The sequence below is a fragment of the Asterias rubens genome, chromosome 17, assembly GCF_902459465.1.
Source record: "Asterias rubens chromosome 17, eAstRub1.3, whole genome shotgun sequence".
NCBI classification, from domain to species: Eukaryota; Metazoa; Echinodermata; class Asteroidea; order Forcipulatida; family Asteriidae; genus Asterias; species Asterias rubens.
The window spans coordinates 8,577,826-8,605,156 of NC_047078.1; the positions used below are offsets into that span (position 1 = coordinate 8,577,826).

At 40.2% G+C, this 27,331-nt stretch overlaps 1 protein-coding gene across 2 annotated transcripts in view; it reads right to left on the reverse strand.

Annotated features, from left to right (window-relative positions):
- Nucleotides 1–2,817: 2,817 nt before the first annotated feature.
- The window catches only part of LOC117301320 (vitamin D3 receptor-like), a 30,163-nt gene continuing 5,649 nt past the window's right edge, over nt 2,818–27,331 (reverse strand). For both annotated transcript variants that reach the window (XM_033785212.1, XM_033785213.1), the window contains exons 2-8: nt 14,367–14,426; nt 11,410–11,690; nt 10,044–10,315; nt 8,696–9,767; nt 5,826–6,056; nt 4,908–5,023; nt 2,818–3,079 (exon numbers count right to left, since the gene is read on the reverse strand). In XM_033785212.1, the coding sequence (XP_033641103.1) occupies nt 2,960–3,079; nt 4,908–5,023; nt 5,826–6,056; nt 8,696–9,767; nt 10,044–10,315; nt 11,410–11,677 (2,079 nt within the window). In that variant the 5' untranslated portion in view covers nt 11,678–11,690; nt 14,367–14,426 and the 3' untranslated portion in view covers nt 2,818–2,959. The remainder of the gene's footprint in view (nt 3,080–4,907; nt 5,024–5,825; nt 6,057–8,695; nt 9,768–10,043; nt 10,316–11,409; nt 11,691–14,366; nt 14,427–27,331) is intronic.

The following is a 27,331-nucleotide window of genomic DNA, read 5'->3' on the forward strand; positions in this document are numbered from 1 at the left end:
TAAGAGAATCCTGTGATGAAGCTCAGCTACATTTATAAGGATGTCAAGCAAACACCGGGGCGATAGCTTCTCTAATAACCTCCAAGGTAGTTTTTAAGTATGAGCAAAATAACCATTGACGGTAGTAGAGAGGACCTATGCTGGTAAACACGGTCAACTTTTATGCTCAGTGGGAAAGTGTATGGTGGATGGTGCTCTACATGATACAATTCTTGTGAAGAAGATGACCCCACAAAAACAGTATAGTTAACAGTGCTCTGAGGAAGTTAAATGAGGCATCAATGGTAGAGGCAGCAACAAGGGAGGCACAAGTCGGGAGAAACAGGGGGTGGGACAACACCTAGAAAGGTACCAGCTGGAGAGGCAACAATGAGGGGCAACAACAGCGGATCGAGGCAACAACACCAGGGAGGCAACAACAGGCGGGCAACAACAGGGGGGCAACAACTAGGGAGGCACAGGTTGGGAGGTAACAATGGGAGGCATCAGAGAGGAGGATGAACCAGCGGGGGGAGGCAACACCTGAGGAGGTACCAGCTGGGGACACGTCGGGAGGCAAAAATAGGGGAGGCAACAACAGGGTAGGCAACGGGAGGCAACAAAAGGGGAGACAATCAGAGGAGGCAACATCAGGGGAGTCAACAACTGAGGAGGCACTGGCGGGAGAGGCAGACAATGGGGGAGGCAACAATTTAGGACCAAACAACTGGGGATGCAACAACAAGGGGCTGGGGGGGTCGACACAATAACGGCGGAGGCAACAGTGGGGAGGCAACAATGGTTGAGGCAACCGGGGAGGCAACTAACACTAATACCTAAAGAGCGTGGTCTAAGCACACGTGGAGAGCGGGATGGGTGAGGAATACACAACGAACAAAGTTGCTGCTGACGATGCCTGACTCAGATAGAAACAGAGATGGAGAAGCTGAGTAGCTACGACAAAGCAACAAGCCAAATCAGTCTAGAACAATGAAGTAAGATATGGCAGAGACGGCAATCACTATTGAGTACCTAGATAGGGATTTCAAAAAAATATCCATCTCTATGACATCAGGCATCGCATCAAGTGTGTCTATCGTCTATGTATGGTGGCTGTTTTCTTCAACGTTTGCCATGGACACAGGGACAAACGTACAGACAGAGAACTATAATATATATAGAAAAGTTTGCGGTAACACCATGTAATAACAATCTCTCAATGAGTTGGGGTGGTTCTGAAAAGAACCGTTGGATTAACTCGACGTTTCGATCAGTATGCTCTGATCGTCTTCTGGGAGAAGACGATCAGAGCATACTGATCGAAACGTCGAGTTAATCCAACGGTTCTTTTCAGAACCACCCCAACTCATTGAGAGATTGTTATTACATGGTGTTACCGCAAACTTTTCTATATCTTACTTCCACCATGCAAAGTTTCAAATCCTACTTAACTATAATATACATCGGCATAATGAAACTATATCAGGCCACCCCTGCTGCAGTTTTTACAAACACCTAAAAGAAACCACAATGACGTAGTAAATCTTCAGCCAAAGTCAGAATAAACCTTGATTTGCGGCCACTCAACATGGTTGCAAAGAATCTCAAAGTGTCACAACCAAATAACCACACCCAACATTTGATGATTCAAGGTATACAGGGTTTACATGCAGACCAAAGTGTACAACGACAATGTACATGGAAACCTGATGATCTGGGGGGAGGGGGTGAAGGTTTGCTACCAGAGAAAAGGGAGAACAATCCAGCTCTGATCGGTTTTTGAAACACATATGAAGTTGACACCTTGACCTTTGACTCAGCTGGTTAAAAAGGTCATTTGAGTGAATTTTATTTCATTGAATGTCGTTGATAGAGGTCAATTGGTACAGGGGGAATCTTTCAACCCGAATATAATTCATTCATGGTATTTATTACACTGTCATGATATGCCATGCTATGCCATGCAAATGCATTTGAGTGGAAAAAGCAATTAAACGCATGTTTAACCCCTTGACCTTTGACCTAGTTATTTGGAAAGGGTCAATCGAGTATACAAATATGTTTTTTAGATTCTAAAGGTCAGATTTCTATTCACCTCTAACACAAACCTTGTTCATAAAATGAATAGTTTTAGAGATAATTGACCTTAAAGATTGCTAATTACCCCCTAATTTAAATATGCAAATTAGGTCACTTCTAGCTTGAATCTCTTGTCCGATTTTGGATATGTCATCAATAACCACCCAATAAACAAGAATCAACAATAAAACAAACTTTTGCAATTTGTGTGACTCATTATGAATTTTTTTTCTAAATCTGGTCCTCTATGAGATACAAGTCACAATTATATTACCTCTTTCTCAGTTGCGACGTAGTACACGTACTTCAGAGGGAGCCATTTCTCACAATGTTTTTTTTTGTATACTACCAACAGCTCTTCACTGAAGTAAGTCCATGCTGTCAATTATTTTGAGCAATTACCAATAGTGTCCAGTGCCTTTAAGATGAATCTTTAATGCTTTGACAAACCTCAGCCCTGGGCAAGTCAGTCTTTATGATCAAAATTATTTTGAGTAATTACCAATAGTGTCCACTAGAGCTCATCAATCATGTCAGTTGGTCGTTGAAGTTGCGAAAGAATGAAAGAAAAAACACCCTTGTGCCACCACGGTCACACGCAGTTGTGTGCTTTCAGATGCTTGATTTTGAGACCTCAAATTCTAAATCTGAGGTCTTGAAATCAAATTCGTGGAAAATCATTTTTCCTCAAAAAGTATGTCACTTCATCAGAGGGAGCCGTTTCTCACAATGTTTTATACTATCAACCTCTCCCAATTACTCGTTACCAAGTAAGGTTTTTTGCTAATAATTATTTTGAGTATTTATCAATAGTGTCCAGTGCCTTTAAGACTTCAGTTGAGATGTCGAATAGACTTGAGGTAGGGGCGAGATTGACTTCCGTCCGATGATGACTATCTAATCATAAATTAAACATTTCACAGAGTAGTGGGAGAATCTCTTTTCCCTGCAGCTTTAGGTTCATAATGTCCTCCATGTATTTCTCGGTGAGGTCTCGGACGTCCGTCAGCAGCATTATGGTCTGTTGATGCAACAAAGGTATAAATCATGTAAGATTTGAGGCATTGCAATAACACCATTTAAGGTCACATAAAAATAGAAACATGTTTAGCGTTCCCGCTTGCTTCCTTTTAAGAGGCCGATTTTTTCTAACGGTCTCATATGAACACAATCTGAAAATTAGTCAAGCTGGTTGTCTTTAAAAAATATGTTGGGGGGGGGGGGCCAATTTTCAAAAAAGCATGGCGCTACAAAAAGGGATACATTTTAACGATCTAAGATGAAAACAATCAATTTTGAAAAATAGCCAAGTAGCCTTTTTTTCAAAAAGGCATCAACACTAAACATATTTTATTTTTAATTTGACCTACTCTAAAAATCAGTCAAGCTACATTGTAAATGGGTTGTTTGTCAGAAATCAGTATGGAGAAACAAGCAGTCCAACAGGGGTGAAATTTTCAACGACAAAAATGTTTTGATATTGAAATGCCAAAATCTATTTTACTTAAAGGCACTGGATAATTATTAGCCTAAAACCTTACTTGAGAGCTGTTGATAGTATTGTGAGAAACGGCTCCCTCTGAAGTAACGTAGTTTTTGAGAAGGAAGTCATTTCTCACTAAAATATTTGAATTTGCTTTCAAGACCTCCGAATTTGATATGTAGGTCTCAAAATCAAGCATCTCAAAGCACACAACTTGTGCAACGAGGGCCTTTTTTTCCCCATTATTCTCTCGCAAATCTCATAACCAATTGAGCTCAAATTTTCACAGGTTTGTTATTTTATGCATATGTTGAGATACACCAAGTGAGAAGACTGGTCTTTGACAACTACCAATAGTGTCCAGTGCCTTGAACATTGGCAACTTCCTTCCTAATAAATAACATCAACTCAGTGGCAGTAGAGTTAATAATAATATCCCCTGTGTTTTTCTCTTTTTCTCATAAGACTTGACCACTTTCAAAGGCAGTGGACACATCTGAAAGTACACAACTTCGTGTGACCATGTGTGACAAGGGTGTTTTTTTCTTCATAGTTATCACGTAACTCCGACGGCCAATCAAACTCAAACTTTCACAGGTTTGTTATTTTTATGTACATGTTGAGGTACATCAAGTTAGAAGACTGGATTTTGACAATTACCAATAGTGTCCACTGCCTTTAAAAAAGCTAAAACTTCTACAGGTAAATTGAATTTGATACATCTTCATTCACAGTGAGTAGGGATTCATGTCATGGCCGAACACTTAACCTACAAAAGGTATCCAAACCCTTTCAATAAAGAGGCCAAGTTCGCTATTAATAATATTCCTAATGGCAAGACAGTCGTGGCAAGCCCATTCAAGAAAAAGTACAAAGTCAATAACCCTCAACGACTCTTTCACAACCATCAAATAAGTGGGGAAAAAACACATTATACTGCACTTTCCGGATCTTAAAGTGTCTTAAAGGCACTGGACACCTTTGGTAAATTGTCCAAGATGAGCATCCTCACCATGTGTATCTCAACATATGTATTAAAAAACCTGGATTGGTCATCAAAGTTGCAAGAGAATAATGAAAGAAAAAATACCCTTTTTGCACAAATTTGTGTGCCTTGATGAGATGCCTAATAAAAGGCTTCAGGCCTAACATTTGAGTGAGAAATTACCTCTTTCTCAAAAAACCATGTTTCTTCAGAGGGAGCAGTTTCTCACAATGTTTTATACTATAAACAGTTCTCCATTTTCGTTACCAAGTACGTTTTCAGGCTAACAATTAATTTGAGCAATTACCAATAGTGCCCAGTGCGCTTAATGCTTTGAGAAAACCAAACCTGGGTATCGAAACGAGGAGGTTTTAAACATACCTTAGGAAATAAGTTGGTTTTGTCCGGGTGATTGTGTTTCAGACAAGTCTGTAGGGCCTCGACCAATATCTGCTGCTCGGATGAGATGGAAGTAATGTCTTGGACGTCAGGACGATCTGTTGTCAAGGCAACAAGGTAATAATCGAGAATGAGTGTGGTGTTGCTATGGTGATAATTACAGAGTCAGGAAATGGATAGTTGATCTCTAATAGACATGATAGATGGATTGCACCTGACATCAATGACCACCAACTTTGATGTCAAACAATGGAAAAGTGACTCTCAACCAATCATAGCTTTTTACGAATATGCACGATTCATCAAACCGCCTGCCAATGCATCACATCTTAAGGCTAGCTCACACTATGAATATGATGAATAGGGGGTACGGCAAGCTACTTTAAGCTGAGAACTGCAATTTTAAATTTGCCGCCAATCATCATGTGTAGCCGTCAATTGTTGCCGACCAGTCCGCTAGCAGCCGCAGACGGTCGGAAATATCAGTCACGTCCGTCGGCAATTTTTGCGCTGTATAAAAACTGCACACTATTATAGGATTTGAGGCATTGCATGGTGAGGTATCAATGTATATTATATTTGGTTTGCGGTTACACCATGTGTGTATCTACTTGCCAGGAAAAAGTTGTTCTTTTAGAACTGTCTTGCTTTATTCTACTACCGTGGAGAAGATGTTCAAGGGTTCGGGAGACTTCTCACAGTTCTGAAAAGAACTGTCCTGCTTTTTTAACTTTTACCCGGGCGGATGGTATAGAAAATAGGCTGGGACTACTTCTTTAGCTTATAGGATCGTGTTTAACTGGTCTACCGCGGAGTCAGTTCTTAAATTAGTCTCAACGTTTCGACTAGCTTGCTGTAGTCATCGTCACTATTATAATCATTATTAATGTCTTGACTCACCTGGCGTCATTATAGAGATAGCAAACAGCAGAGCGGTCTCCTCCTGACGTAACTCAAGTTTATGCATCTTCTCCGAGAAAGATACACAACTATTGAAGACTTCACCGAATCCCCCCATACTCCCAACATCCTGCGTGTATTCCTGCCCTGGCACGAGCTCACTGACGAATGACTTGCTCTTTAAGTCGAAAAGCTCGGCAGACGTCAGAATTAAGAACTCCAAGTAAGCACCTTAACACACACAATAAAAATAAGAGAAATACTAAATTGTTTACTCATAAATACCTCAGATAGTTTCGCTATTCCTATTGGTGGAGAGCGCATCACATGGAGGTGTTTAAACTGTTAATGACCAGCTGGAGCGTTGTTTATAACCGGTTGTTTTCGGATACTACGTGCTAGTCTTGGTACAAGACCTTTCTTGTTACGGGCGAAGCGGGCGCTGTCGGTGAGTTGGCCGCGCCGAGTGTTATAGGAACACGAGAATGTCTTGAAGCAAGACTATACGTGCAAGAACAGATCTGAAAATGGTTGTCTCAGTCATTCATGACAATGCAACACATGAACGTACAGAGCTCAAGCATGTCGGAAACGGATAAGTTTTACACAGTTTCTAATTCGTTACTCCTTTTAACCAAAAAGTCATTGATGAATGGGAATAAAAGAGTAGTTACTTGTTCTTAAATGGCCGTTTAAAACCTTGCAGAGTCGTTGCTGTTTGATATCACACGGCCAAAATGCTTGGGCCACCTATTCCTAACGCTACATAAAACCATCCCATGTACACTTCCAACTGGCCATAATCATTCTCTCACCCGTTCCCCCGCTCAATGTTGACTGGAACACAGAAGAATGGCAACGAGAACCTCAGTCACACTGAAAGGGGGCAGGGGGCCCAACGTGATATGGCTGGGAATGTCATTGAAGATCAGTGCGTCTGCCGAAGTATCCATTTCGGACATGGCCATATAAACAATGAATACAAGTTGGTAGGCCTGATGTTTCCTCATAGGGTGCCCTTTACCAAGGAGAAAATGCCTTGGTGCCCTTGCGTTTTGAAAAACGAAGCATACAGGCCTGAGTAGGACATGGGCTGTCGAGGTTATCCAAAAGTATGAAAACTGTTATCGAAAGATGTGTACAACCAGACTCCTGCCAACGTTAACAATATAAATATTTATCTTTCAGTATGCTCTAATCCGCCAATCAGATGCTCCAATCGGAGTGTGAAATAATATACACATAATGAATGTTTATGAGTGCAATGGTGCGAATATGTTCATGAGTTCAAAGATGGAATGTTCTATTCAACGAGGCGGAGCCGAGTTGAATGGAACATTCCAGCTTTCAACGAATGAACATTTCGCACCATTGCACGAATGAAAAATATTCATTATTTGTTTTATATAACATCCAAGTAGATCTTTGTCATTTTGATTAAAAGATACAACTTTCAAAACAAACAAAACGTAGGCCTACAATTTTTAATTGTAGAAGCCGAATGTTAAGTAATTTTACTACCTTGCAGTAACACTGCTGCGTTACCAAAGACACGCGCACGCAGTGATATGTGTTTACTCAGCTTTTTCGTTCCATCCGAAAAGTACTAATGCACGCTGGCAGCGTGCAATGGTACTTTTCGGATGGAACGAAAAAGCACGGTGAGTGACTCAGCGTGCAATGGCACTTTTATTTGCTATCACGTGACGGACAATCCTCCAATCAAATGGCAAGGATCTGCTCGGGTGTTATATAAAAAGCTATAAACTGTACTCCCAGTTTTTATATTGCACTCTGCGTATTGCGAGTGTCAATGCTTCACGCTCCGCATACGGTCAGTGCAAAAATTATATTCTAAACTCTGCGCGTGCAAAAATAAAAACAAAAACAAAACCTAACCTCATTGACTTAATAAGGCTGGAAGATGAATTTGTTCGGCCTCGTTGGATATGGGCAGCAGAAGCGCTATATTTTTCTGTATTCCACACACGGTTGTATGATAACTTATAATAATTATACAAAGGAGGTTGCACTCAAACACTATTAAATCACACAACAGTTTTATTAGGCTAATAAAACTAAGTGCATTACACAATAGCCCTCTAAAATGCTTTACATTAGTGCCTATTATTGGGCTAATAAAATTCCTTTAATCTTTCTCAGATCCCTGGGAGTGTACAACCCTGAGCTGCAGTAGCGCTCCAGTGGCTTTTCATACACAATATCAACCTCTAACCCGACATCTATAAGCAATTAGAGTAAAGCATCGGTAAAGTCTAGAGTTGGTCTCGTGCGTTGTATAATGCACGTAAAAGATCCCAGTAACACTTATCCTTAAAGACAGTGGACACTATTGGTAATTGTCAAAGGCCAGTCTTCTCACTTGGTGTATCTCAGCATTGCACAAAATAACAAACCTGTGAAAGTTTGAGCTCAATTGGTCGTCGAAGTTGCGAGATAATAATGAAAGAAAAAAACACCCTTGTCACATGAAGTAGTGTGCTTTCAGATGCTTGATTTTGAGACTTAAATTCTAAATATGAGGTCTCGAAATCAAATTCATGGAAAATTACTTCTTTCTTGAAAACTACGTTACTTCAGAGGGAGACGTTTCTCACAATATTTTATACCTTCAACCTCTCCCCATTACTTGTTACCAAGTAAGGTTTTTATGCTAATAATTATTTTGAGTAATTACCAATAGTGTCCACTTTATTTACTCGCAACTTCGACGACCGATTGAGCTCAAGTTTGTTATTTATGCATACATGTATGTTGAGATACACTGAGTAAGACATCTGGTCGTTGACAATTACCAATAGTGTCCATCGTCCTTAAGCAGCTCTATGCATATGGGTCCTGCAGCTTACCTTTAACCAGTGAAGCCTGATCTTCCCATGTAAGAGTGCTGAAGCCCTGAAGGCACTTAGCAAACATCGTCATATTCTTCAAGACCAAAATCATCACCTCCATGAAGTGCTTGAAGACGGCCAGGTCCACACCCACACTCTTAGCAATTTCACTCAGACCTGCGGAAGCAGCAGCAGAGGCAGAGTTTCCAAAAATAAGCTTCTCTCTCGAGGCACTTTGACTCGGATCGTTGGCAACGTAAGATGTACATGTAGATTGAGTCTGACGGTCTGCATTCTTGACGGGTGAAACGAGCGCCAGATTTACGGAACTTGATCTCGAGGAATCTTTAGGCAAAGTTTTGATATTCCCAAAGGATACAGACGGCCCTGCGCTGTCGGGGCTCCTACTAAGATTCGACTGAGATCTGTAAAACTTAGGATGGCATTTCTTTAACGTATGCGGCGTTTGAGAGGATGAGGAGGCGGCTTGCTGCGTCAGATATTCTGTCGATTGGTCGTCACAAACTCCTGAAGTTGGAGCACAAGAATCCGAAACGGTCCTTTCCCGTTGAACAGAAGCATCAGATTTTTCTGATGCATCAAAATCCTTCTGCATGGAGTTCTTAAGTGGAGAGGGAGCCCTCCCACTAAGAGGAAGCATCTCCCTGGGCGGTAAAACTTCTTGGTATTTGAGTTCGGACGAGGCACTTGAACCCCGTCTTGCATCAATCTGAGTTTGAAACTCACAGCTTTTCTGCGACAATCCTTCTGGATCTAATGGTGGGTTCATTTGAGTTACTTCAGAGGTGGTGGCTCTGTTTGGGCTTGGGATAAATTCTGTACTGACAACGTCTTCGATGACTAGATGCTTGCCCTGTTTCCCGACCAACCTGCCTTTGGCGTTTGAAGCCAAACTCCGTTCTCGCGGCCGCTGTTGGATATCAATTATAGCCACATCCATAATGAGTTTGTCTTCTTGTTTTGTTTCTGGTTTTTCTTTACTTCTTCCTTGCCTTGACTGATGAGGAGGATTCTGAGGTAGTTTTCCTGCTGCAACCGTGTCCAGAATTATATCAGGAACTTTGTCCGACTGTGAAAATAAATGGAAAATAATATCTGGCGTCTAATTTGGAATGGGAAAAAACATACAATCAAATTACAAACAGATGTTGAAATCCATGACATTAATTTACTCAATTGCTTGTATAACTCGATGTCCTTTTGTTGATGAAGTTCAGCTTTTTGTTCATACACAACTTTCGAGAAGGTTCTGGTACAATTGCTCGCTTCATTCCTTAGAAGATCATTGCCTATGACTTTGTAATTCCAACATGAAAATGAGTGACTGATGTACTTGTCTCCATACCTTTTCATTTTTAACGAGTTCTTGCGATTGCAAGTAAGCTGCTTTCATCTTAGCAGCGAGCTGCAAATGAGACTCAACTTTTTCAGTGTCGAACGTCGAGTACACCGCTGCTGTCGACGCACTAGGAGCTTCCTCTTGAGTCCCTGAAACACTCGATGAGCAAGTTGGCTCACCAGGCACTTCTGAGTTACTTGATTCACCGGGAGCACCTTTGGGTTTGAGTTTCTTGACGATCGGTTTTCGTGTTTTGATCCTCTCTTTGTCCCATAACCCTAAAGAAAAAAAGAGAACAATTAAATAGATTTAATTGATGGTAATTTGCATCATGGATAATAAATATTTTTTTGGTGTAACTAAAAAGATGTTGAGAGTTTGAGTACTATTTGGTTGACACAAAATACAAACATCTATAGATTTACAGTTCCATAAATCAACTACTTACTGTCCAGCCCCATACCAACTTCAAGACACTATTTCATTCAGAAGCCACTACAGTTCCGTAAATGATCTACTCACTATCCAGCCGCATACCGACTTCAAGACACTTTTATCATTCTGTAGTCACTACAGTTCTAAAAATGATCTACTTACTGTCCAGCCGCATACCGACTAAGCTTGGGCGATATCGATTTATTTTATTCACGATATAAAAAGATCGCCGACACAATATCGCGATATTCGATATAATCTCGATTAATTAAATTTCACATCATCAGTCTTACAACTCCCAGTGAAAGTTGTAGAAGAGACAGTCATAGCATAAGAGAGGTGTTCTAATGACCTATTCTTCTGGTTTTACTCCAAACCTACGGGGTGCAAGATGTCTCAGCTAAGAAATATACGCGATATTGCGATATTTAATGGATATTAAAAACCAAATCGATCCGATATCGAAATCGTTTCCAAATTAGTATCGCGATTTTCGATAATATCGTGATATCGCCCAAGCTTAATACCGACTTCAAGACACTTTTTGCCATTCTACAGCCACTACAGTTCCATAAATGATCTACTTACTGTCAAGTCACATACCAACTTCAAGACACTATTTCATTCTGTAGCCACTACTGTTCCATAAAGTGATCTAATTACTGTCCAGCCCCATACCGACTTCAAGACACTTGTTGCATTCTGTAGCCGCTACAGTGTCGTCTCATGTACAAGTCCATCACACACTTCCCGGCATTCTACAGCCACTACAGTTCCATCAATGATCTACTTAGCCGCATACCAACTTCAAGACATTGTTTCATTCTGTAGCCATTACAGCTCCATAAAGTGATCTAATTACTGTCCAGCCCCATACTGACTTCAAGACACTTTTTGCATTCTACAGCCACTACGGTTCCGTAAATGATCTACTTACTGTCCAGCCGCATACCGACTTCAAGACATTTGTTCATTCTGCAGCCGCTACAGTGCCGTCTCATGTACAAGTCCATCACACACTTCCCGTTCGATCCCATCTCGCACTTAAGATCGGCCCTCTTCCTCCCGTTCCGTCTGAAGAATGTCTTACATCCTTCGCAGGTCAAGGCACGGTAGTGCATGCCATTGGCTTGGTCACCGCAGACGGCACATATGGGTGGGGTCGTCGTTTTCTCATCATTGGATGCATTTCCACCGTCTGCCATTCTGGTCAACACCCTGCTCACAAATACAATTTCTTCAAATAAAAGGTTCAATTAAGAATATCAAGTGGTTTAAGACTTTCATACCTACATGTTTTTTTAAATAACTGTGTAGGGTAGCTCACACAATTAGGCATAATTAAAAAAAAAAAATGATATGTTGGAGTCACCCGACCTAACTTCCGACGAGTGTGCATAGTTTAATAAGCAGACGAACAGGTGTCCAAATATAAGAAACAACTCAGATTCACTGTTCCTTCAAACCCGCTGCCGCTTGGAAATCGACCAACGGTGGGAATGATCAAGGTAATGTACACCGGTTAACATCACTCATGTTACCCGCCGCGCTGTTTGTTACGCGTAGCGCGTATCCTTAGGCATGGTTCATGCGTATTTGTTGCAAATAGTAACAACCCATTTTAAAGACACTGGACACTATTGGTAATTGTCAAAGACCACACTTCTCACTTGTTGTATCTCAACATATACATAAAATAACCACCCTAAGAAAATTTGAGCTCAATTGGTTGTCGAAGTTGCGAGATAGTAGTAATGAAAGATCCCTTGTCACACGAAGTTGTGTGCTAGTCAGATGCTTGATTTCGAGACCTCAAACTCTAAATCTGAGGTCTCAAAATCAAATTCATGGAAAATTATTTCTTTCTCAAAAACTACGTGTACGTCACTTCAGAGGGCGTAGTTTCTCACAATGTTTTATACTATTAACCTCTCCCCATTACTGGTCACCAAGTAAGGTTTTATGCTAAAAATTATTTCAAATAATTACCAATAGTGTCCACTGCCTTTAACCATTAACCAATAAAGCAGTGAACCAATATAAGCCTCAACCCCCATTAGCATCGCTCTACATACTACATGTATGTACCATGCCAAATACATCCCAATACCCTGCCAAATACATCCGAATGCAACACAGTTAAAACCATTTAATGCAACAAAATTCAAGAAGGGATTTTGTTGCTTTGTGCAGGCGTGTTGTTTGTTATGTTAGGACTGATCAAGGGTGTTTGCCCTGCTACATGTATGCCACAGTATGCAGGTAAAGTGAAGTGGTGACTTGGCTAGTATGTGGGACCCCCTGAACTCTGCCAAATGCAACAAAGTTGACTGCCAATTACAAGTTCAACAATATACATGTATGCAACACCAATTAAGCTTGGGCGATATCACGATATTATCGAATATCGCGATATTAATTTGGAAACGATTTCGATATCGGATCGATTTGGTTTGAATCGAAATACATACATGTATCGATATATCGCGATATCGATTAAATATCGCGATATCACGATGTATTTCCTAGCTGAGACATCTTGCACCCCATAGGTTTGGAGTAAAACCAGAAGAATAGGTCATTAGAACACCTCTCTTATGCTATGACTGTCTCTTCTACAACTTTTAATTTGGAGTTTGAAGACTGATGATGTCAAATTTAATTAATTGCAATTATATCGAATATCGCGATATATTGTCGGCGATATATCGTGTATAAAATAAATCGATATCGCCCAAGCTTAACACCAATATGAAGTCACTTGCCTGCTCAATGTAACCAATTCAGTCAAAGAATGACATCTGAGTTGACTACCGAATGCAACAGATTACAGCTTACATCCCCAGTGCACTGCATACTGCATTTAAATGGGGGCCCAGTTTCACCCCCAAAAATGTTGTGCGAAAGTTGTTCCATACTGAAAAAGACTGCACAGCTGTGTGCTTATACACACACCACCTACACTACTTGTGCGGGTAGCGCATGCAGCGCAAATAGTTATAATACCATGTTTTAAACAATAAAGCAGTGTGTACAATAGCGTGACTGAGTGCAAAGCAGCAGGTGCAAAGAAAACATTTATACAACATATGTGAATAAATATACAAAGACAAAGTTCAAATACCAAGACGTCCGTTGCGTGTACGAGGATATAGTCTGTAACCATTTCGGATTACATTACACATCATGCAGCACAGTAAAAGTTTTCGCAATCTGTATTCACGTCGTCCGTGGATTGAAAGCATTCAGGTCTGTAACTTAATAGTACAGTTTTTAGAGATGTTTGGGGTGTTATAAAACAAATATTGACTGCTTTTACTCGTACAATGGTTAAAACTATGACTCCCTCGGTGATCCCCGGAGCATTCTATTTTCCCTCGGGGATCACCTCGGGAGTCATAGTTTGAACCATTATGCACTCGAAGCAGTCAATATTGTATACTAGCTTACATACACACATGTGTACAGTATTTCCTGCAAGGTGTTGTAGTAGCCTACATGTTCATTGTATGTGGGACTCACTCCAATTAAGAACTACTTTTACACTGTACATTAGCATGGTTTGCAAGGTGCTGTGACGCAATATGCTGCCAATCAAGCCAGGAACACCAGGGCGACCCCTTCTGTTTTCGTTAAGTGCATGGCATGTGTTCTTTTACACTACACTACACAACACACAGGACCAATGGCTTATGTCCCATCCAAAGGACCAAGCAATATGGTTTTTAAGTTTCTTGCTCATCAGTGTCACGACTTGGACTCGTACCCACACTTTGCTGATCAGAAAAACCAGAGTTTAAATTCCATGTTCTTGCGGCCTTGACAGTTCCACAAAATATTTATTGTAAGAGAAACATCTATTGATGAGGCCTATACATTGTTTAATGTACATACCTTGTGAAATGAAATCACAGACCATTAGTTTTCTCCTGATGTCGTCATTGTGGGTATGATCTATGCAAAAAATACAAAACAAAAACAAAAACACTGAAAATTTCCGTTGAATGATAATATTCAATTCAATAGGGACGCAAGGTAATCTGACCTACCTCTCAACTTACCGCGACCGTGATGTAAAACTAACAGGACGAAAGAGGTTGCGGAAGATTTCCGCACAGCCACGATAACTTAAGATGGCTGCTAAAAGTACAATGGCAACAGCTCCGTGCTGTAAATCTTAGCGCGACCACACTGTAAAATGCTATGCAAATGTCGTGGAATATACATATAGTCCAGGTGGAAACGCCCAGTGGAATTACACAAAAGCCAGACTCAGTAACTTTCCGCATAGAAGGAAAGTCCAACTGGAATATTTCAAGGGAAGTTTTCTACCATCATTATCTTCAAACTGTGTAAGTTTAATGTAAATCTGTGGACACTTGTGTTTTGTGTCGCAACAAAAAGTAACCAAAACCTTTTTAAAAGCAGAGTGATGAAATTGGGCCTGATAACACTTTGTTATCTGACGCTAGGGTTAGGGTTATCTAGTGAATCAATGTGTGGTGAGGAGGTGTTCAACCACATGTAGTGGTTTTATCCCAACAAGGCCTGGTTCTTGATAATTTTACCGATACGAAGTCGAGGTAAATTATCAAGAACCAGGCCTCGGCGGGTTTAAACCACTATAGCTGACAACTGATTCAACACACTTTGATTCCCATTCATTCCTTTTCGGTCAAAAAACATCAAAACTTTTTGGTCAAAATGTAAAATAAATGCAAAAATTATAATTGTTCAATAATTTTTTTCAACACAACACCCCTCCAGCTATGTATGAAATGGTAATTAGGCCCTCGGGTAATCTCAAAATCATGGAAAATTACTTCTTTCTCGAAACCTGCTCCACTTCAGAGGGAGCCGTTTCTCATAATGTTTTATCTATCAACCTCTCCCATTACTCGTTACCAAGTAAGATTTTATGCTAATAATTATTTTGATTAATTACCAAAAGAGTCAAGTGCCTTTATCGATTCTCTACTTCACTCTAAAACCTCAAATTTGGCCTTTGCCAACTGCACTGGCCTCAGTTCTCTCGTATTTTATCGATGCCTAGATGACAACTCATTATAAATGTATGGCTTTCCAACACAGTTCATGTAATATGTAGGGCATTGTATTTAATACATTATAGACACATAGAAGGGATTATGCATGGAATACATCTGTAACCACAAGGTAAAATCATGCCCAATTTCATTTAGGATCACCATTCTCTGCTGGAAGTGGGGCAAGCGCCGAAATTCTGCTTTAGAATTGTCGAGTACTTACATACTAATTGTAGAGTGCTTAGCAATGAAGAGCCAAGTAAGCCAAAAATCCTCGCTAACCCTTTTTAAAATCAATTGTCGGACCCACAGAATTCCCTGCTTCAGCAAGTACAGACTGCTCTAAGTGTGGAAACGTAGAACGCCTCAGAGTAACGTACCTACGTGTACGTGCACTTGGCAAAAATTCCCTGCTAACCCCTGAAACTTCTGCTCCACTATTAAGCTTGGGCGATATCACGATATTATCGATTATCGCGATATTAATTTGGACACGATTTCGATATCGGATGGATTTGGTTTTAATCGAAATATCGCGATGTATTTGCTAGCTGAGACATCTTGCACCCCATAGGTTTGGAGTAAAAACCAGAAGAATAGGTCATTGGAACACCTCTCTTATGCTAGGACTGTCTCTTCTACAACGTTCACTTGGAGTTTTAAGACTGATGATGTCAAATTTCGTTAATCGCGATTATATCGAATATCGCGATATGTTGTCCGCGATATATCGTGAATAAAGTAAATCGATATCGCCCATGTACATGTGGCTGTGTAACGTACTGTACGTAGAATGCCTATTAGCGTACATACATGTACGTGCACAAGCAAAAAATCCATGCTAACGCGTGAAATTTCTGCTCCACATGTAGCTGCGTAATGTACACAGAGATGACAAGTTCAGAGGCCAGCTATGCGTGGGATTTTTTAAGCCTACACCCCCCCCCCCTCGCCGCCCGAAAAGAAAATGTAAAAGAAAAAAGTAAAACAAAAAATAAAAATAAAAAAATTTTACCCAGAAATCCATTTATAGAAAAAAATAAAATAAAAAACCTCTTCAGTATACTTGAAGTGCACAGGAGATGTTGCCGGCTAAGTGGAGGTACGATTGTGTCAGATTATTTCCCCCCAAAAGATCAATTTTCGGCTAAAAATGATGCCTCAAATCCTCCGCTCACGACTTCTGCCTGATGTTGAAGAGTCTTCGCTCGTGGAGCGCATTGAACGAATTTGCTATAAACGAATCGGGACAAACTTGTGCGCAATGTGCGTTTTGCGCTCTGCCAAGCTGCCTGCTAAATCTGCTGGGAGAGCAAAAGCATGCGCAATCTGCAAATTTGCGCTAGGTTTGTAGGGCAACTCAAGTTGATGATTCTGACAAACTGCGTGCAATCTGAAGATTGTGCAAACTTTGTAGATTGCGTTTTTTGTACACATGTGCGCAATATGGCAATGCATTGTCGTTATTATTTTTTTTCTTCTCCGGTCTGGCCCCATGGTGAGAAAATGGTTGCGGTGCGTGTGAGCATGAGACAGACCCCTAATGCGTGAGTCTCACGCCTAATGCGTGAGACTTGGTAGGTCTGCGTACATGTACTACGTAGAATGCCTAACGTAGAATGAACGTAATGTATGCACAAGCAACAATTCCCTGCTAACCCAAGAAATTTCTGCTCTACATGCATGTAGCTGTGTATCGTAAACCCTACATGTGCATGCATGACGTAGCTGTGTATCGTACTTACATGTAGAATGCCTAGTATACAAGTCAAAAATCCCTGCTAGCCTGCGAAACACATTTGACGGAAGCACTAAATTCCCTGCTTCTGCAAGTGCTGACCTTTTGCTTGACGGTAAGCAGTGCCATGAAATTGGGCCCAGTGGTCTAGTAAAAACTATTTTTTGTCAATACTAGTCTGCGACAAAGCACAAACGAAATGTAGTTGTTTTAACTTAAACTCTAGATAGGTGTATCTCAACATTATATGCATAAAATAACAAACCTATGAAAACGAGGAAAATTAATTGTTTCTCGAAAACTACATTACTTCAGAGGGAGCCGTTTCTCACAATGTTTTATACTATCAACATCTCCCAATTATTTGTTATCAGGTAATGTTTTATGCTAATATTTATTTTGAGTAACTACATGTACCAATAATGTCCACTGCCTTTAACCAAGGAGAAAAGGCCTCGGTGCCCTTGCCCTTTCAAAACAAAGCATACAGGGATGCATAGGGTTCATTTATTAAATTGGCCCATTAACATGGATAAAAAATCCATTTTTGTTAACCTTAAAACCTTTTTTTTTTAACCTTAAGAAGGTAAAGGTATTAATGAATGGGAATCAAAGCGTGTTGAATCGAATTAAAATTACTAGTGTAGTTGTAGTGTAAACCCGCCAAGGCTTGGTTGTTGACGAAATTACCTCGACTTGGTCTCTAGAGGAAAAATAATGAAGAACCAGGCCTCGGCAGATTTAAACCACTTATTAATAAAACCTCTTCACCACACACTGATTCCCTTAGTAATACATGTACATTGGATGAACAACTCTATTTGATGAGATAATGTACATGGTACACATGTAATGCAGTTTGTGAGCCATACTACTACTACACTACTATACTACAAAGGCATTTATAAAGCGCTCTTACAAAAAATGTATCACAGTGCTTTACACAGAAAGAAAGAAAAAAAGAAAAAATCAAGATAATCATACAACAAAATTAAGAGTCATATAAATAGGTTTTGAGAGCTTTTCTGAAGGCTGCTAATGAAGATGAATGGCGTATATTGTAGGGTAGTCGGCTCCACAAAGTAGGCCCTGCAGCAGAGAATCCCCGGTCACCAGATGAAGTGCGAGAATGGGGGATGATCAGAACTCTGTTATCTTTGGCAGATCGCAGTCCTTCTCTAGTTGGAAACAGATTAATGAGTTCTTTGAGATATAGCGGAGCATCTGTGTCAGTGATACATTTAAAAACAATTGTGAGAAGTTTGAACTGGATGCGTTTTGAAATACAGAGCCAATGAAGTTCACGGATAAGTGGAGAGACGTGGTCATATTTCTTGGCCTGGAAAATGAGCTTTGCAGCCCGGTTTTGTAGACGTTGAAGCCGTTTAGTGTCTTTGGAGGAGAGACCCGCAAGCAGAGAGTTGGCGTAGTCGATCCTTGATGTGACAATTGCTCTTACTGCGTCCTGGCAGGCAGATTGAGTGAGGAAAGATCTTATGCGAGACAAATTGCGAAGGTGAACATTGACAGCACTGGATATAGAAGAAACCTGGTTTGACATGCGCATTGATTGGTCGAATACAACACCGAGGTTCTTTGTTGTTGAAGCCGGAAGAATTACTTCAGAGCCAACCTTAAGTGTCACAGAAGATAGTAAGTCCGTGAAACAGGGACTCGCAGCAATGAAGAACTCTGTTTTAGTTTCATTTAACTGAAGCATGTTATTTGCCATCCACTTCTTTATGCTCAGAATACAGTTGGAAAGGGAAGACAGGGCATCATTAACTTCACATTGATTACGAGGGTCAAACGAAATGTACAATTGCGTGTCATCTGCATAAAAGTGAAACATAACATTTTTGTAGCACTTGATTATATTTGCAACAGGATGAGTGTACAAAGAAAAGGATTGGGGGCCAATTACAGAGCCTTGTGGCAAACCAAAGTTAACAGATTGTGGATCAGACAAAGCACCAGCAATTTTTACTCTATTGGAGCGATTACAAAGGTATGACTCAAACCATTTACATACACTACCACTAATGCCAAAGATATTAGACAACCTGCCTAAGAAGACACTATGGTCAACTGTGTCGAAAGCTGCCGACAGGTCCAGCAACACCAGGAAGACAGCCCGCCGATTGTCAAGAGCAGACATGATATCACTCTTGACTCTCAGCAGAGCCGTCTCCGTACTGTGGCCGGACCTGTAGGCAGACTGATACATTTGAGTGAGATTATTACTACAAACATGGTTATTTACACTGCACAGAGCTGCTTTTTCAATGATCTTTAAATGATTTGAGCCTGCGAGTATGTGTTGTTACAGAACAATGGAGATCCAGCAGTGTTGAAATGGTCTTCTCATAGCATGAAACTTGACCTTCGATGGAACCATCAAATGGGAATGATTCAAGGGCATGAATCATGTCGCTCCTAAAAGCATCATCGTCAAGATCCCTGTAGTTTCTTGAATTGGTGGTTATCTTCGGGTGATGTGGTTTCGCACGATTAATCACACATTTGATGACATGGTGATCCGAGTACAAAATGTCAAGAACAGTGCAAGCGATCACAAGGAGGTCATCAGGTCGAGAAATGATCAGGTCCAATGTATGACCGAATTTGTGAGTAGGTTCAGTGATGTGTTGTGACAGACCAGCATCAGCAATTGATGTGAGGAAGTGTGCTACCTCTGGCTTGGATGGGTTATCAAGATGTAAGTTGAAATCCCCCAAAGTCAAGAGCTTACCAGAGAAAAGTGTAACTTCATCTAGAAATTCATCAAATTGTGATAGGAAATCAGAAGTCTTGAATCCATTCCTTGGTGATGGAGGGGGTCGGTACACCACATAAAGTCAAAACTGATTGCCAGAGTCACACACGCAAGCAAACTCAAAGGAGGTAGGCTTGAGATCAACTTTTGTAAGCGACAAGTTGAGAGAGCTCTTAAAAACAAGAATGAGCCATCATCCCATCTGAACCTTCCCGCAGGAATTACTCCTTGGTTTCCATGGCAACCAAATGAATAAAATAATGGATGACGTGGGGAGTGGATCATTGTTCCTCATCATTTTCCCTGATAGTTGTTTTAAAGGTACTGGACACCTTTAGTAAATTGTCAATTTTCTTTCTTGGTGTATCCAAACATACTGTATTCATAAAAAAAAACTGTGAAAATTCTGACTCGAAGTTGCTAGAGAATAATGAAAGAAAAATACCCTTGTAACATTTAAGAGACATTGTAAATGCCTGGAAATAGTGTATCCTTTTCAGGAAATACTTGTTTCTCGCTTCAACATGTGATATTTGGCAATCCATAACTTTAGGTAACGATAAGTAACGACAATGCCACTATGTGCAACATTTCATAATACATGTAGATGGGTTAATATTTCCTCAAAACATCTTGGCGGTGAGGTGTGGCAGTCTCAAGATATAGCCATTTGAAATTTTCTTTGCTCAAAAAAAGTATACAAGTGTATGTAAAAAGAAAAAACATTTTAAAAAAATGAGTTATGTTTGACATTTCTTCCCTTTTAGTAATTTTTGGCATAAAATGTTTCATAAACATACATGTTTTTATAATAAAAATCTGTTTTATTTGGTTTTCTTAAATTTTTTCAAGATCAGGAAACAAAATAAAATGTTTCCTGATTGTTTCCGGACTGACAACAGCTCTCCTTTGCTCGTTACAAAGTACTACCAGTAAGTAATTTTGAGTAATTGCCAATAGCGTCCTGTGCCTTTAAATTGTGATTTCTCCGCATGAGTTTAATTTTCCACTCTCAAAGCCTTTACAAAGTAGAGTAATTAAGATAACCCGTGGTGTAATTTTAGCTGTTTTGGGGACAGTAGCAGTCGAAACAGGTATTGTTTTCAACAAGATTTCTTTGCATGAATGCTAGCAATGATTGCATTCAATGGTATTGCCTGATGACACAATGTATGTCAGTATCACACTAAATAAAATGTCATTGTCTAGCTTATTAGCACTATAGACCACGTGAACTTTGTGTGACCAGTTGTACATTCTTTGAGTATTCTGGCAGGCACAATACTGCACAGGTCATATGGGAAAGTTTACATTTTGCGTCATAATTTCAACATAAATCCAAGGATTATGAAAGTAAAAGCTGGACAAGTTTTGAGATGTGCCCCCATTTATCATATCAAAAATTGATAAGAATTAGACAGTGCAATCTTTATAAAATATAAGATATATATTTTCTTCCGTTAGGCTGTGTACAAATCGTGCTCTTTTGTAAACATGTGATGTCACAGGTCACATCGTCAACATGTTTAGGACTCTTCCTCTGTGCTGTACACAATACAGAATCCTGACTAATTAGGGCCCGTTTCTGAGGCGGAAAACTTTCAAAGCTTCGTAACTCCAATCTTACCTGCAAGAAGCAAATAATTTCAACAGATTCACATTCCATGGCAGCATACATTTTTCCGCAGTGTCTTTTGCTCGTCAATTATTCCTCACAAATCCATCATTTTTGTGAAATAATGCAGCTCCCAACGTAAAAAAATACCTGTTTTTGATCGTATTCTCACAGCCTACCGCGCGTACGCAAGATGCACGACGCGCATAACTTGCGTTGCGTTTGCGTGTCAACACTGTGCAGTCAAGATACGATGACCAAAAATTCATGCGCCTTGCATCTTGCGTCTTGCAAGCGAATGTGTATTCGTACACATCGCAGCAGACAAAACGGGAATTATTTGACAGTTGGAGCTGCATTAATTCACGAAAGTGACGGATAGTGAGAGGAATATTTGACAGGCAAAACCCACCGCAGACAAATGTATGCTGCCATGGAATGTGAATCTGTTGAAATTAGTGGCTTCTTGCAGATAATGAAGCTTTGAAAATTTTCCTCCCCAGAAGTGGACCCTGATATCCATGACGTCACTAGTAAAGACATTCAGTGTAAGGCCGCCAGGGGTATGTCTAGCTAGGCATTATACATCGAGCTACTAGTGCGTTGATGATTTCAGGCCAGAGGTCTTTTTTGAGTGTGAAATTACCTCTCTTGTAAAAACTATGTTACTTCAGAGGGAGCAGTTTCTCACAATAATTTACAACAACAGCTCTCCATTGCTCTTTACCAGTTTACCAAGTAATAACAATATAGTGTCCATGGCCTTTAAAGCCATTGGACACTTTCTGAACGGAACAAACATTAAAAATTCACAGATTTACAAATAACTTACAGGGTTTGCAGAAGGTAATGGTGAAAGACTTGCTTTGAAATATTATTCCATGAAATGCTTTACTTTTTGAGAAAACATTAAAACAATTATCAACTCTCTATGTCGAGAATAACGGATTTGTTTTAAACACATGTCATGACATAACGAAATGTGCGGAAACAAGGGTGGGTTTTCCCGTTATTTTCTCCTGACTCCGATTGATCCTAAATTTTCACAGGTTTGTTATTTTATAAGTTGTGATACATAAGTTTGGGCCTTTGGGACAATACTGTTTACCGATGTTGTGCGATAATTGCTTTGAGGGTTCACAACCCTCATTAACAGTACCACATCCTGAGTCATGTTTAACTTAATGTACTCTTCAGCAGTTCATTGTGCTTTGGTGAGACTTAAATGCTCTAGACATTGTTCGACTGATAATAATATTATTGCTTCTTAAAGAACGCATTATCTGTCACTCAGTGACGCTCAAGGCGCTTTAACATTCAGTATTCGCCTACAAGGACATGTGACTACATTGGATTATAAGACGTGTACAATGTACTTCTTTTACATAGAATAATGTATGGTTTAAAAGGTCAAACTAAGAACACCAGGGCAAACCTTTCTTTTGTTTTCGACAAGTGCACTGGGTTCTTTTATGTGCTTACAAAACATATGGAACCAACGGTTTACGTCCCATCCTAAGGATGACGCATCATGGTTAAGTGTCTAGCTTCTAAAAGGACACAGGTGTCACGACTCTCGAACACTCACTCTGCTTAACACCAGAGGTTGAGACTATACATGTAGTGCTCTTTTATTGATCTTGAGTTTATTTTTGTCCTTGGCCCACAGTACAAAGTAATACAACCATGATATTGTTGTCGAGCGACAACCCCTTATGAAAGGAAGTCACTTAAACAGCTACCAAAAGAGGGTTTTCATGTCATGGCCGAGCGGTTAAAGGGTCACCAAACTCAAATTCTGGTGTTTCTGTTCAGCAGAGTGTGGGTTCGAGTCCCACTCAAGACACATGTTAGGGTGTCTTGGCTGAGCGGATTAGAGAAACAAACTCAAATTCTGGTGTTTCTGTTCAGCAGAGTGTTGGTTCGAGTCCCAGTCGTGACACTTATGTCCCTGAGCAATACACTATAAATGCTTCTCTCCACCCAAGGGTAAATGGGTACCAGCGAGGGCTTAACATATAGTTGTCAGCACAGGCTGTATTCATGTACTCCCCAGGGAGCCAAGATGGTTTAAGGAATGAATTAAATGGCCCAGTGACCAAGGGTTTTGATATTGGAAGCTCTGTGACCGCGTTCCCACTGGATCCACAATTGCGAGATTGTGGTCCCGCAACAAGATGAGTTGCAGGCGTGAAATTGCGGTCGCGTTCCCACTTGCATAGGATCGCACATTGATCCCCTTCTGGGGAATGGAAGTGGTTTCAAAATAATAATGTTTTGTGAGCAAATTTTGGGGTCTGATCGCCCTTTGCGTTCCCACTAGACTTTTGATCGCCCATTAATCCACAAGGGTGATCAGATCCCGCTTTAATCCTACTCCTGAGGTGGATCAAAATTGAGTGCGTGCGACCAAAACTACAACGCTCTCTACACAAAAACCCTACCCGCAGAAAATACTTGCACGTAGCTACTCGCTAGTGGCTACACGTAATGGCTACACGTAATTGCGCGGCTTTAGTCAGCTGCTGCTGCGCTGGACCATATCATTAAATTTTAGGGGAGATCAAAACAACACACATCACAGCCCCCCCCCCCCACCCCCAACGCCCCCCCAAGAATGCTAACAGGTTTTTGTTGTATGTAAAGTAGTATTAACCATTATGGTCTATCGAACACTGCTCCACTAAGGGTAGGAGAGCTGGGTTTTGACCCACCCCACGACCCCACTGCCGAAGACGGGCCTGCGGGTCCGGGGTGGCTCAAGCTCATGGTTTTCCTTTTCAAATGTCGAAAAAGAATAAATTGTACACAAGTTTTCAATCTAAAATAACCCTTTTCACTAGCCTGGTGTTAAGTTGTCTAGTTAAAACGGGCACAAAACGGGAAAATATAGGTAAAAAGACAGAGGCTCGAACGTAGCTACAGACCCCCATACATGTAGTTGGGAAACTATTCACTCGACCCTTTTTCCTGTCTCAGTAATTTTCAATCAAATCGTACAAAGAGAGTTCAGTTCTTGAATTCCTTTTCAGATACAAAGCAAAAATACTGGAGCCCCCCCCCCTGGAATCGGCGCTCACCTTTAACACTAGCTGGGTGTTCAGTTGTCTAGTGAAAATCGTTTTGGTCCAGCAACCACCACATTTCAACCCTGGGCTACTAAAAACTATTCACAGTGTTGTATGGTTGTATGTGTAGCTAGACCAGTTTTAGTGGTGGGGAATAAATCAAATTTTGTTGGAAGTCTACCCAGGGCAAGGGGATCAACAAAATTATTTGTGTTTAATAATTGCCATTATTGCTGAAGTGGGGCAAGGTTTCCAAACTGTTAAAAGACAGTGGACACTATTGGTAATTATCAAACACCAGTCTTCTCACTTGGTGTATCTCAACGTATGCATAAATAAAATAACAAACCTGTGAAAGTTTGAACTCAATCGGTCGACGAAGTTGCGAGATAATAATGAAAGAAAAAAACACCCTTGTCACACGAAGTTGTGTGCTTTCAGATGCTTCATTTCGAGACCTCAAATTCTAAGCTGCGCAAGGTCTCGAAATCAAATTCATGGAAAATTACTTCTTTCTTGAAAACTACGTCACATCAGATGGAGCTGTTTCTCACAATGTTTTATACTATCAACCTCGCCCTATTACTCATAACTAAGTGAGGTTTTATGCAAATAATTATTTTGAGTAATTACCAATAGCATGAATAGTGTCCACTGCCTTTAAGTTAGGGAGCCGTGCAATAAGCAGAATGATCTTTTGACTGTGTTCTTTCTCTGTGACATTTGATTCTCCTCATCATTAGCTGTGTCTCAGATCAATGCACAGTGGACAATATTTGAAATCTGTGCTGGGCAGCACATTGTATTTTGCTCAGAGTACTGGGCAAACATTGTGAGTCCTGGGCAGGCCCGCCCAGCACCGCCCACCGTGGCTACAACACTGCTGTTCAACGTACTTGCAAAGCTCATCAATTCCTTTTCAAATTAGAAAAAAGTTGTTGACATGTTTTGGTTTAAAGGCAGTGGACACTATTGGTAATTACTCAAAATATGTATTACCATGAAACCTTTCTTTGGGACGAGTAATGGGGAGAGGTTGATGGTATAAACCGTTGTGAGAAAAGGCTCCCTCTGAAGTGCCATAGTTTCGAGAAAGAAGTAATTTTCCACGAATTTGATTTCGAGACCTCAGGTTTAGAACTTGAGGTCTCGAAATCAACCATCTAAACACACACAACTTCGTGTGACAAGGGTGTTTTTTTCTTTCTTTGTTATCTCACAAGTCGGATGACCGATAGAGCTCAAATTTTCACAGGTTTGTTATTTTAGGCATATGTTGAGATACACCAACTGTGAAGGCTAGTCTTTGACAAATACCAATAGTGTCAACTGCCTTTAAAACCCTTTTACACTAGCCTGGAGTAAGTTACATATCTCGTTAAAACTTTGGTTTACATCAAACACCATTTTTCAACATATGTTTGTGACTAGTAAAACAGGTAAAAACTGTGCAACATAATTTCTTCATTTTTAAAATGTAAACAATAAAAACCCCAAATTAAGTGTCTTTTTTTTTAGCGTGTGATTTTTATTTCAAATAAAACAAGCGCCCAGACAGTTTCTTGTGTATACTGTACATAAATAGCAATAAACCAAATTTAAATTAAAACTAAAATAAACATAATTACCAAAGGTGCCCCATAATATTTAAGTTGCAAACATTGAAAAATTGTTTTTTTAAAAGATCCAAAATACAAAATCAGTGGTTGTGCCGTAGTGATAAATGCAAACGTCAGACGGAAACTGCTGTACCCCTTTAAGAGTAAAGTTCAAGGTCTGATCATGCTGATAGTCAGTGGTGGCAACATGTCTGAATGATTAATAACGTAATTGACGACGTGTCTACATGTACGCACTATACCGCAAGTGTACACATGTCTCAAACCACAAGGCAAGGAGGACTCAAACCAACCCTCTTCTCATTAAAGGGTTTGGGTACTTTTTGTACAACACAAAACACCAACGTCCACAGATTTACATTAACGGCAGTGGACACTATTGGTAATTATGCAAAATAATTATTAGCATAAAACCTTACTTGGTTACGAGTAATGGGGAGAGGTTGATAGTATTGTCTCATAATTCAAAGCTAGTCCAACGTTGTATTACGGTACCTTACAGGTAAATACAGCAGGTCTGCTACTTCATGGAGGCAACGAAGGTGATTCCGTGTTGAGATTTGTAAAAAAATGCAATAAGTCTTCTGCTGATCAGAAATAACAATCAATAGCTCAATGAAATCTGCCCCAGGACATCTGAGGTCATTGCACGGCATCAGCCTTCCGTTTAATTTCCGGTTCAACTGTCCATGTCAGTTTTAGGGCTAATAGGAAATGCTTGAGTTGTAGTTTATTTCGCCTGACAGACGGACAAGTCAAAGACATTGGAATGCAAATATTCTTCTCAGGAAATATTAACAAAAATCGAGAGAGGAAAATTTGAGAAAGGAGTTTTTGCAATTTGGTACTGAAGAGATTTAACACTGTAAATTACATATCCGAACTTCTGAGTAAGGTGTCAAATTAATTTTAAAAGCAAATTGATGAATGACAACAAAATTTAACCTTTTGTTATTTTAAAAAGTAAGGCGATACAAACACTGTACATGTACTGTAGA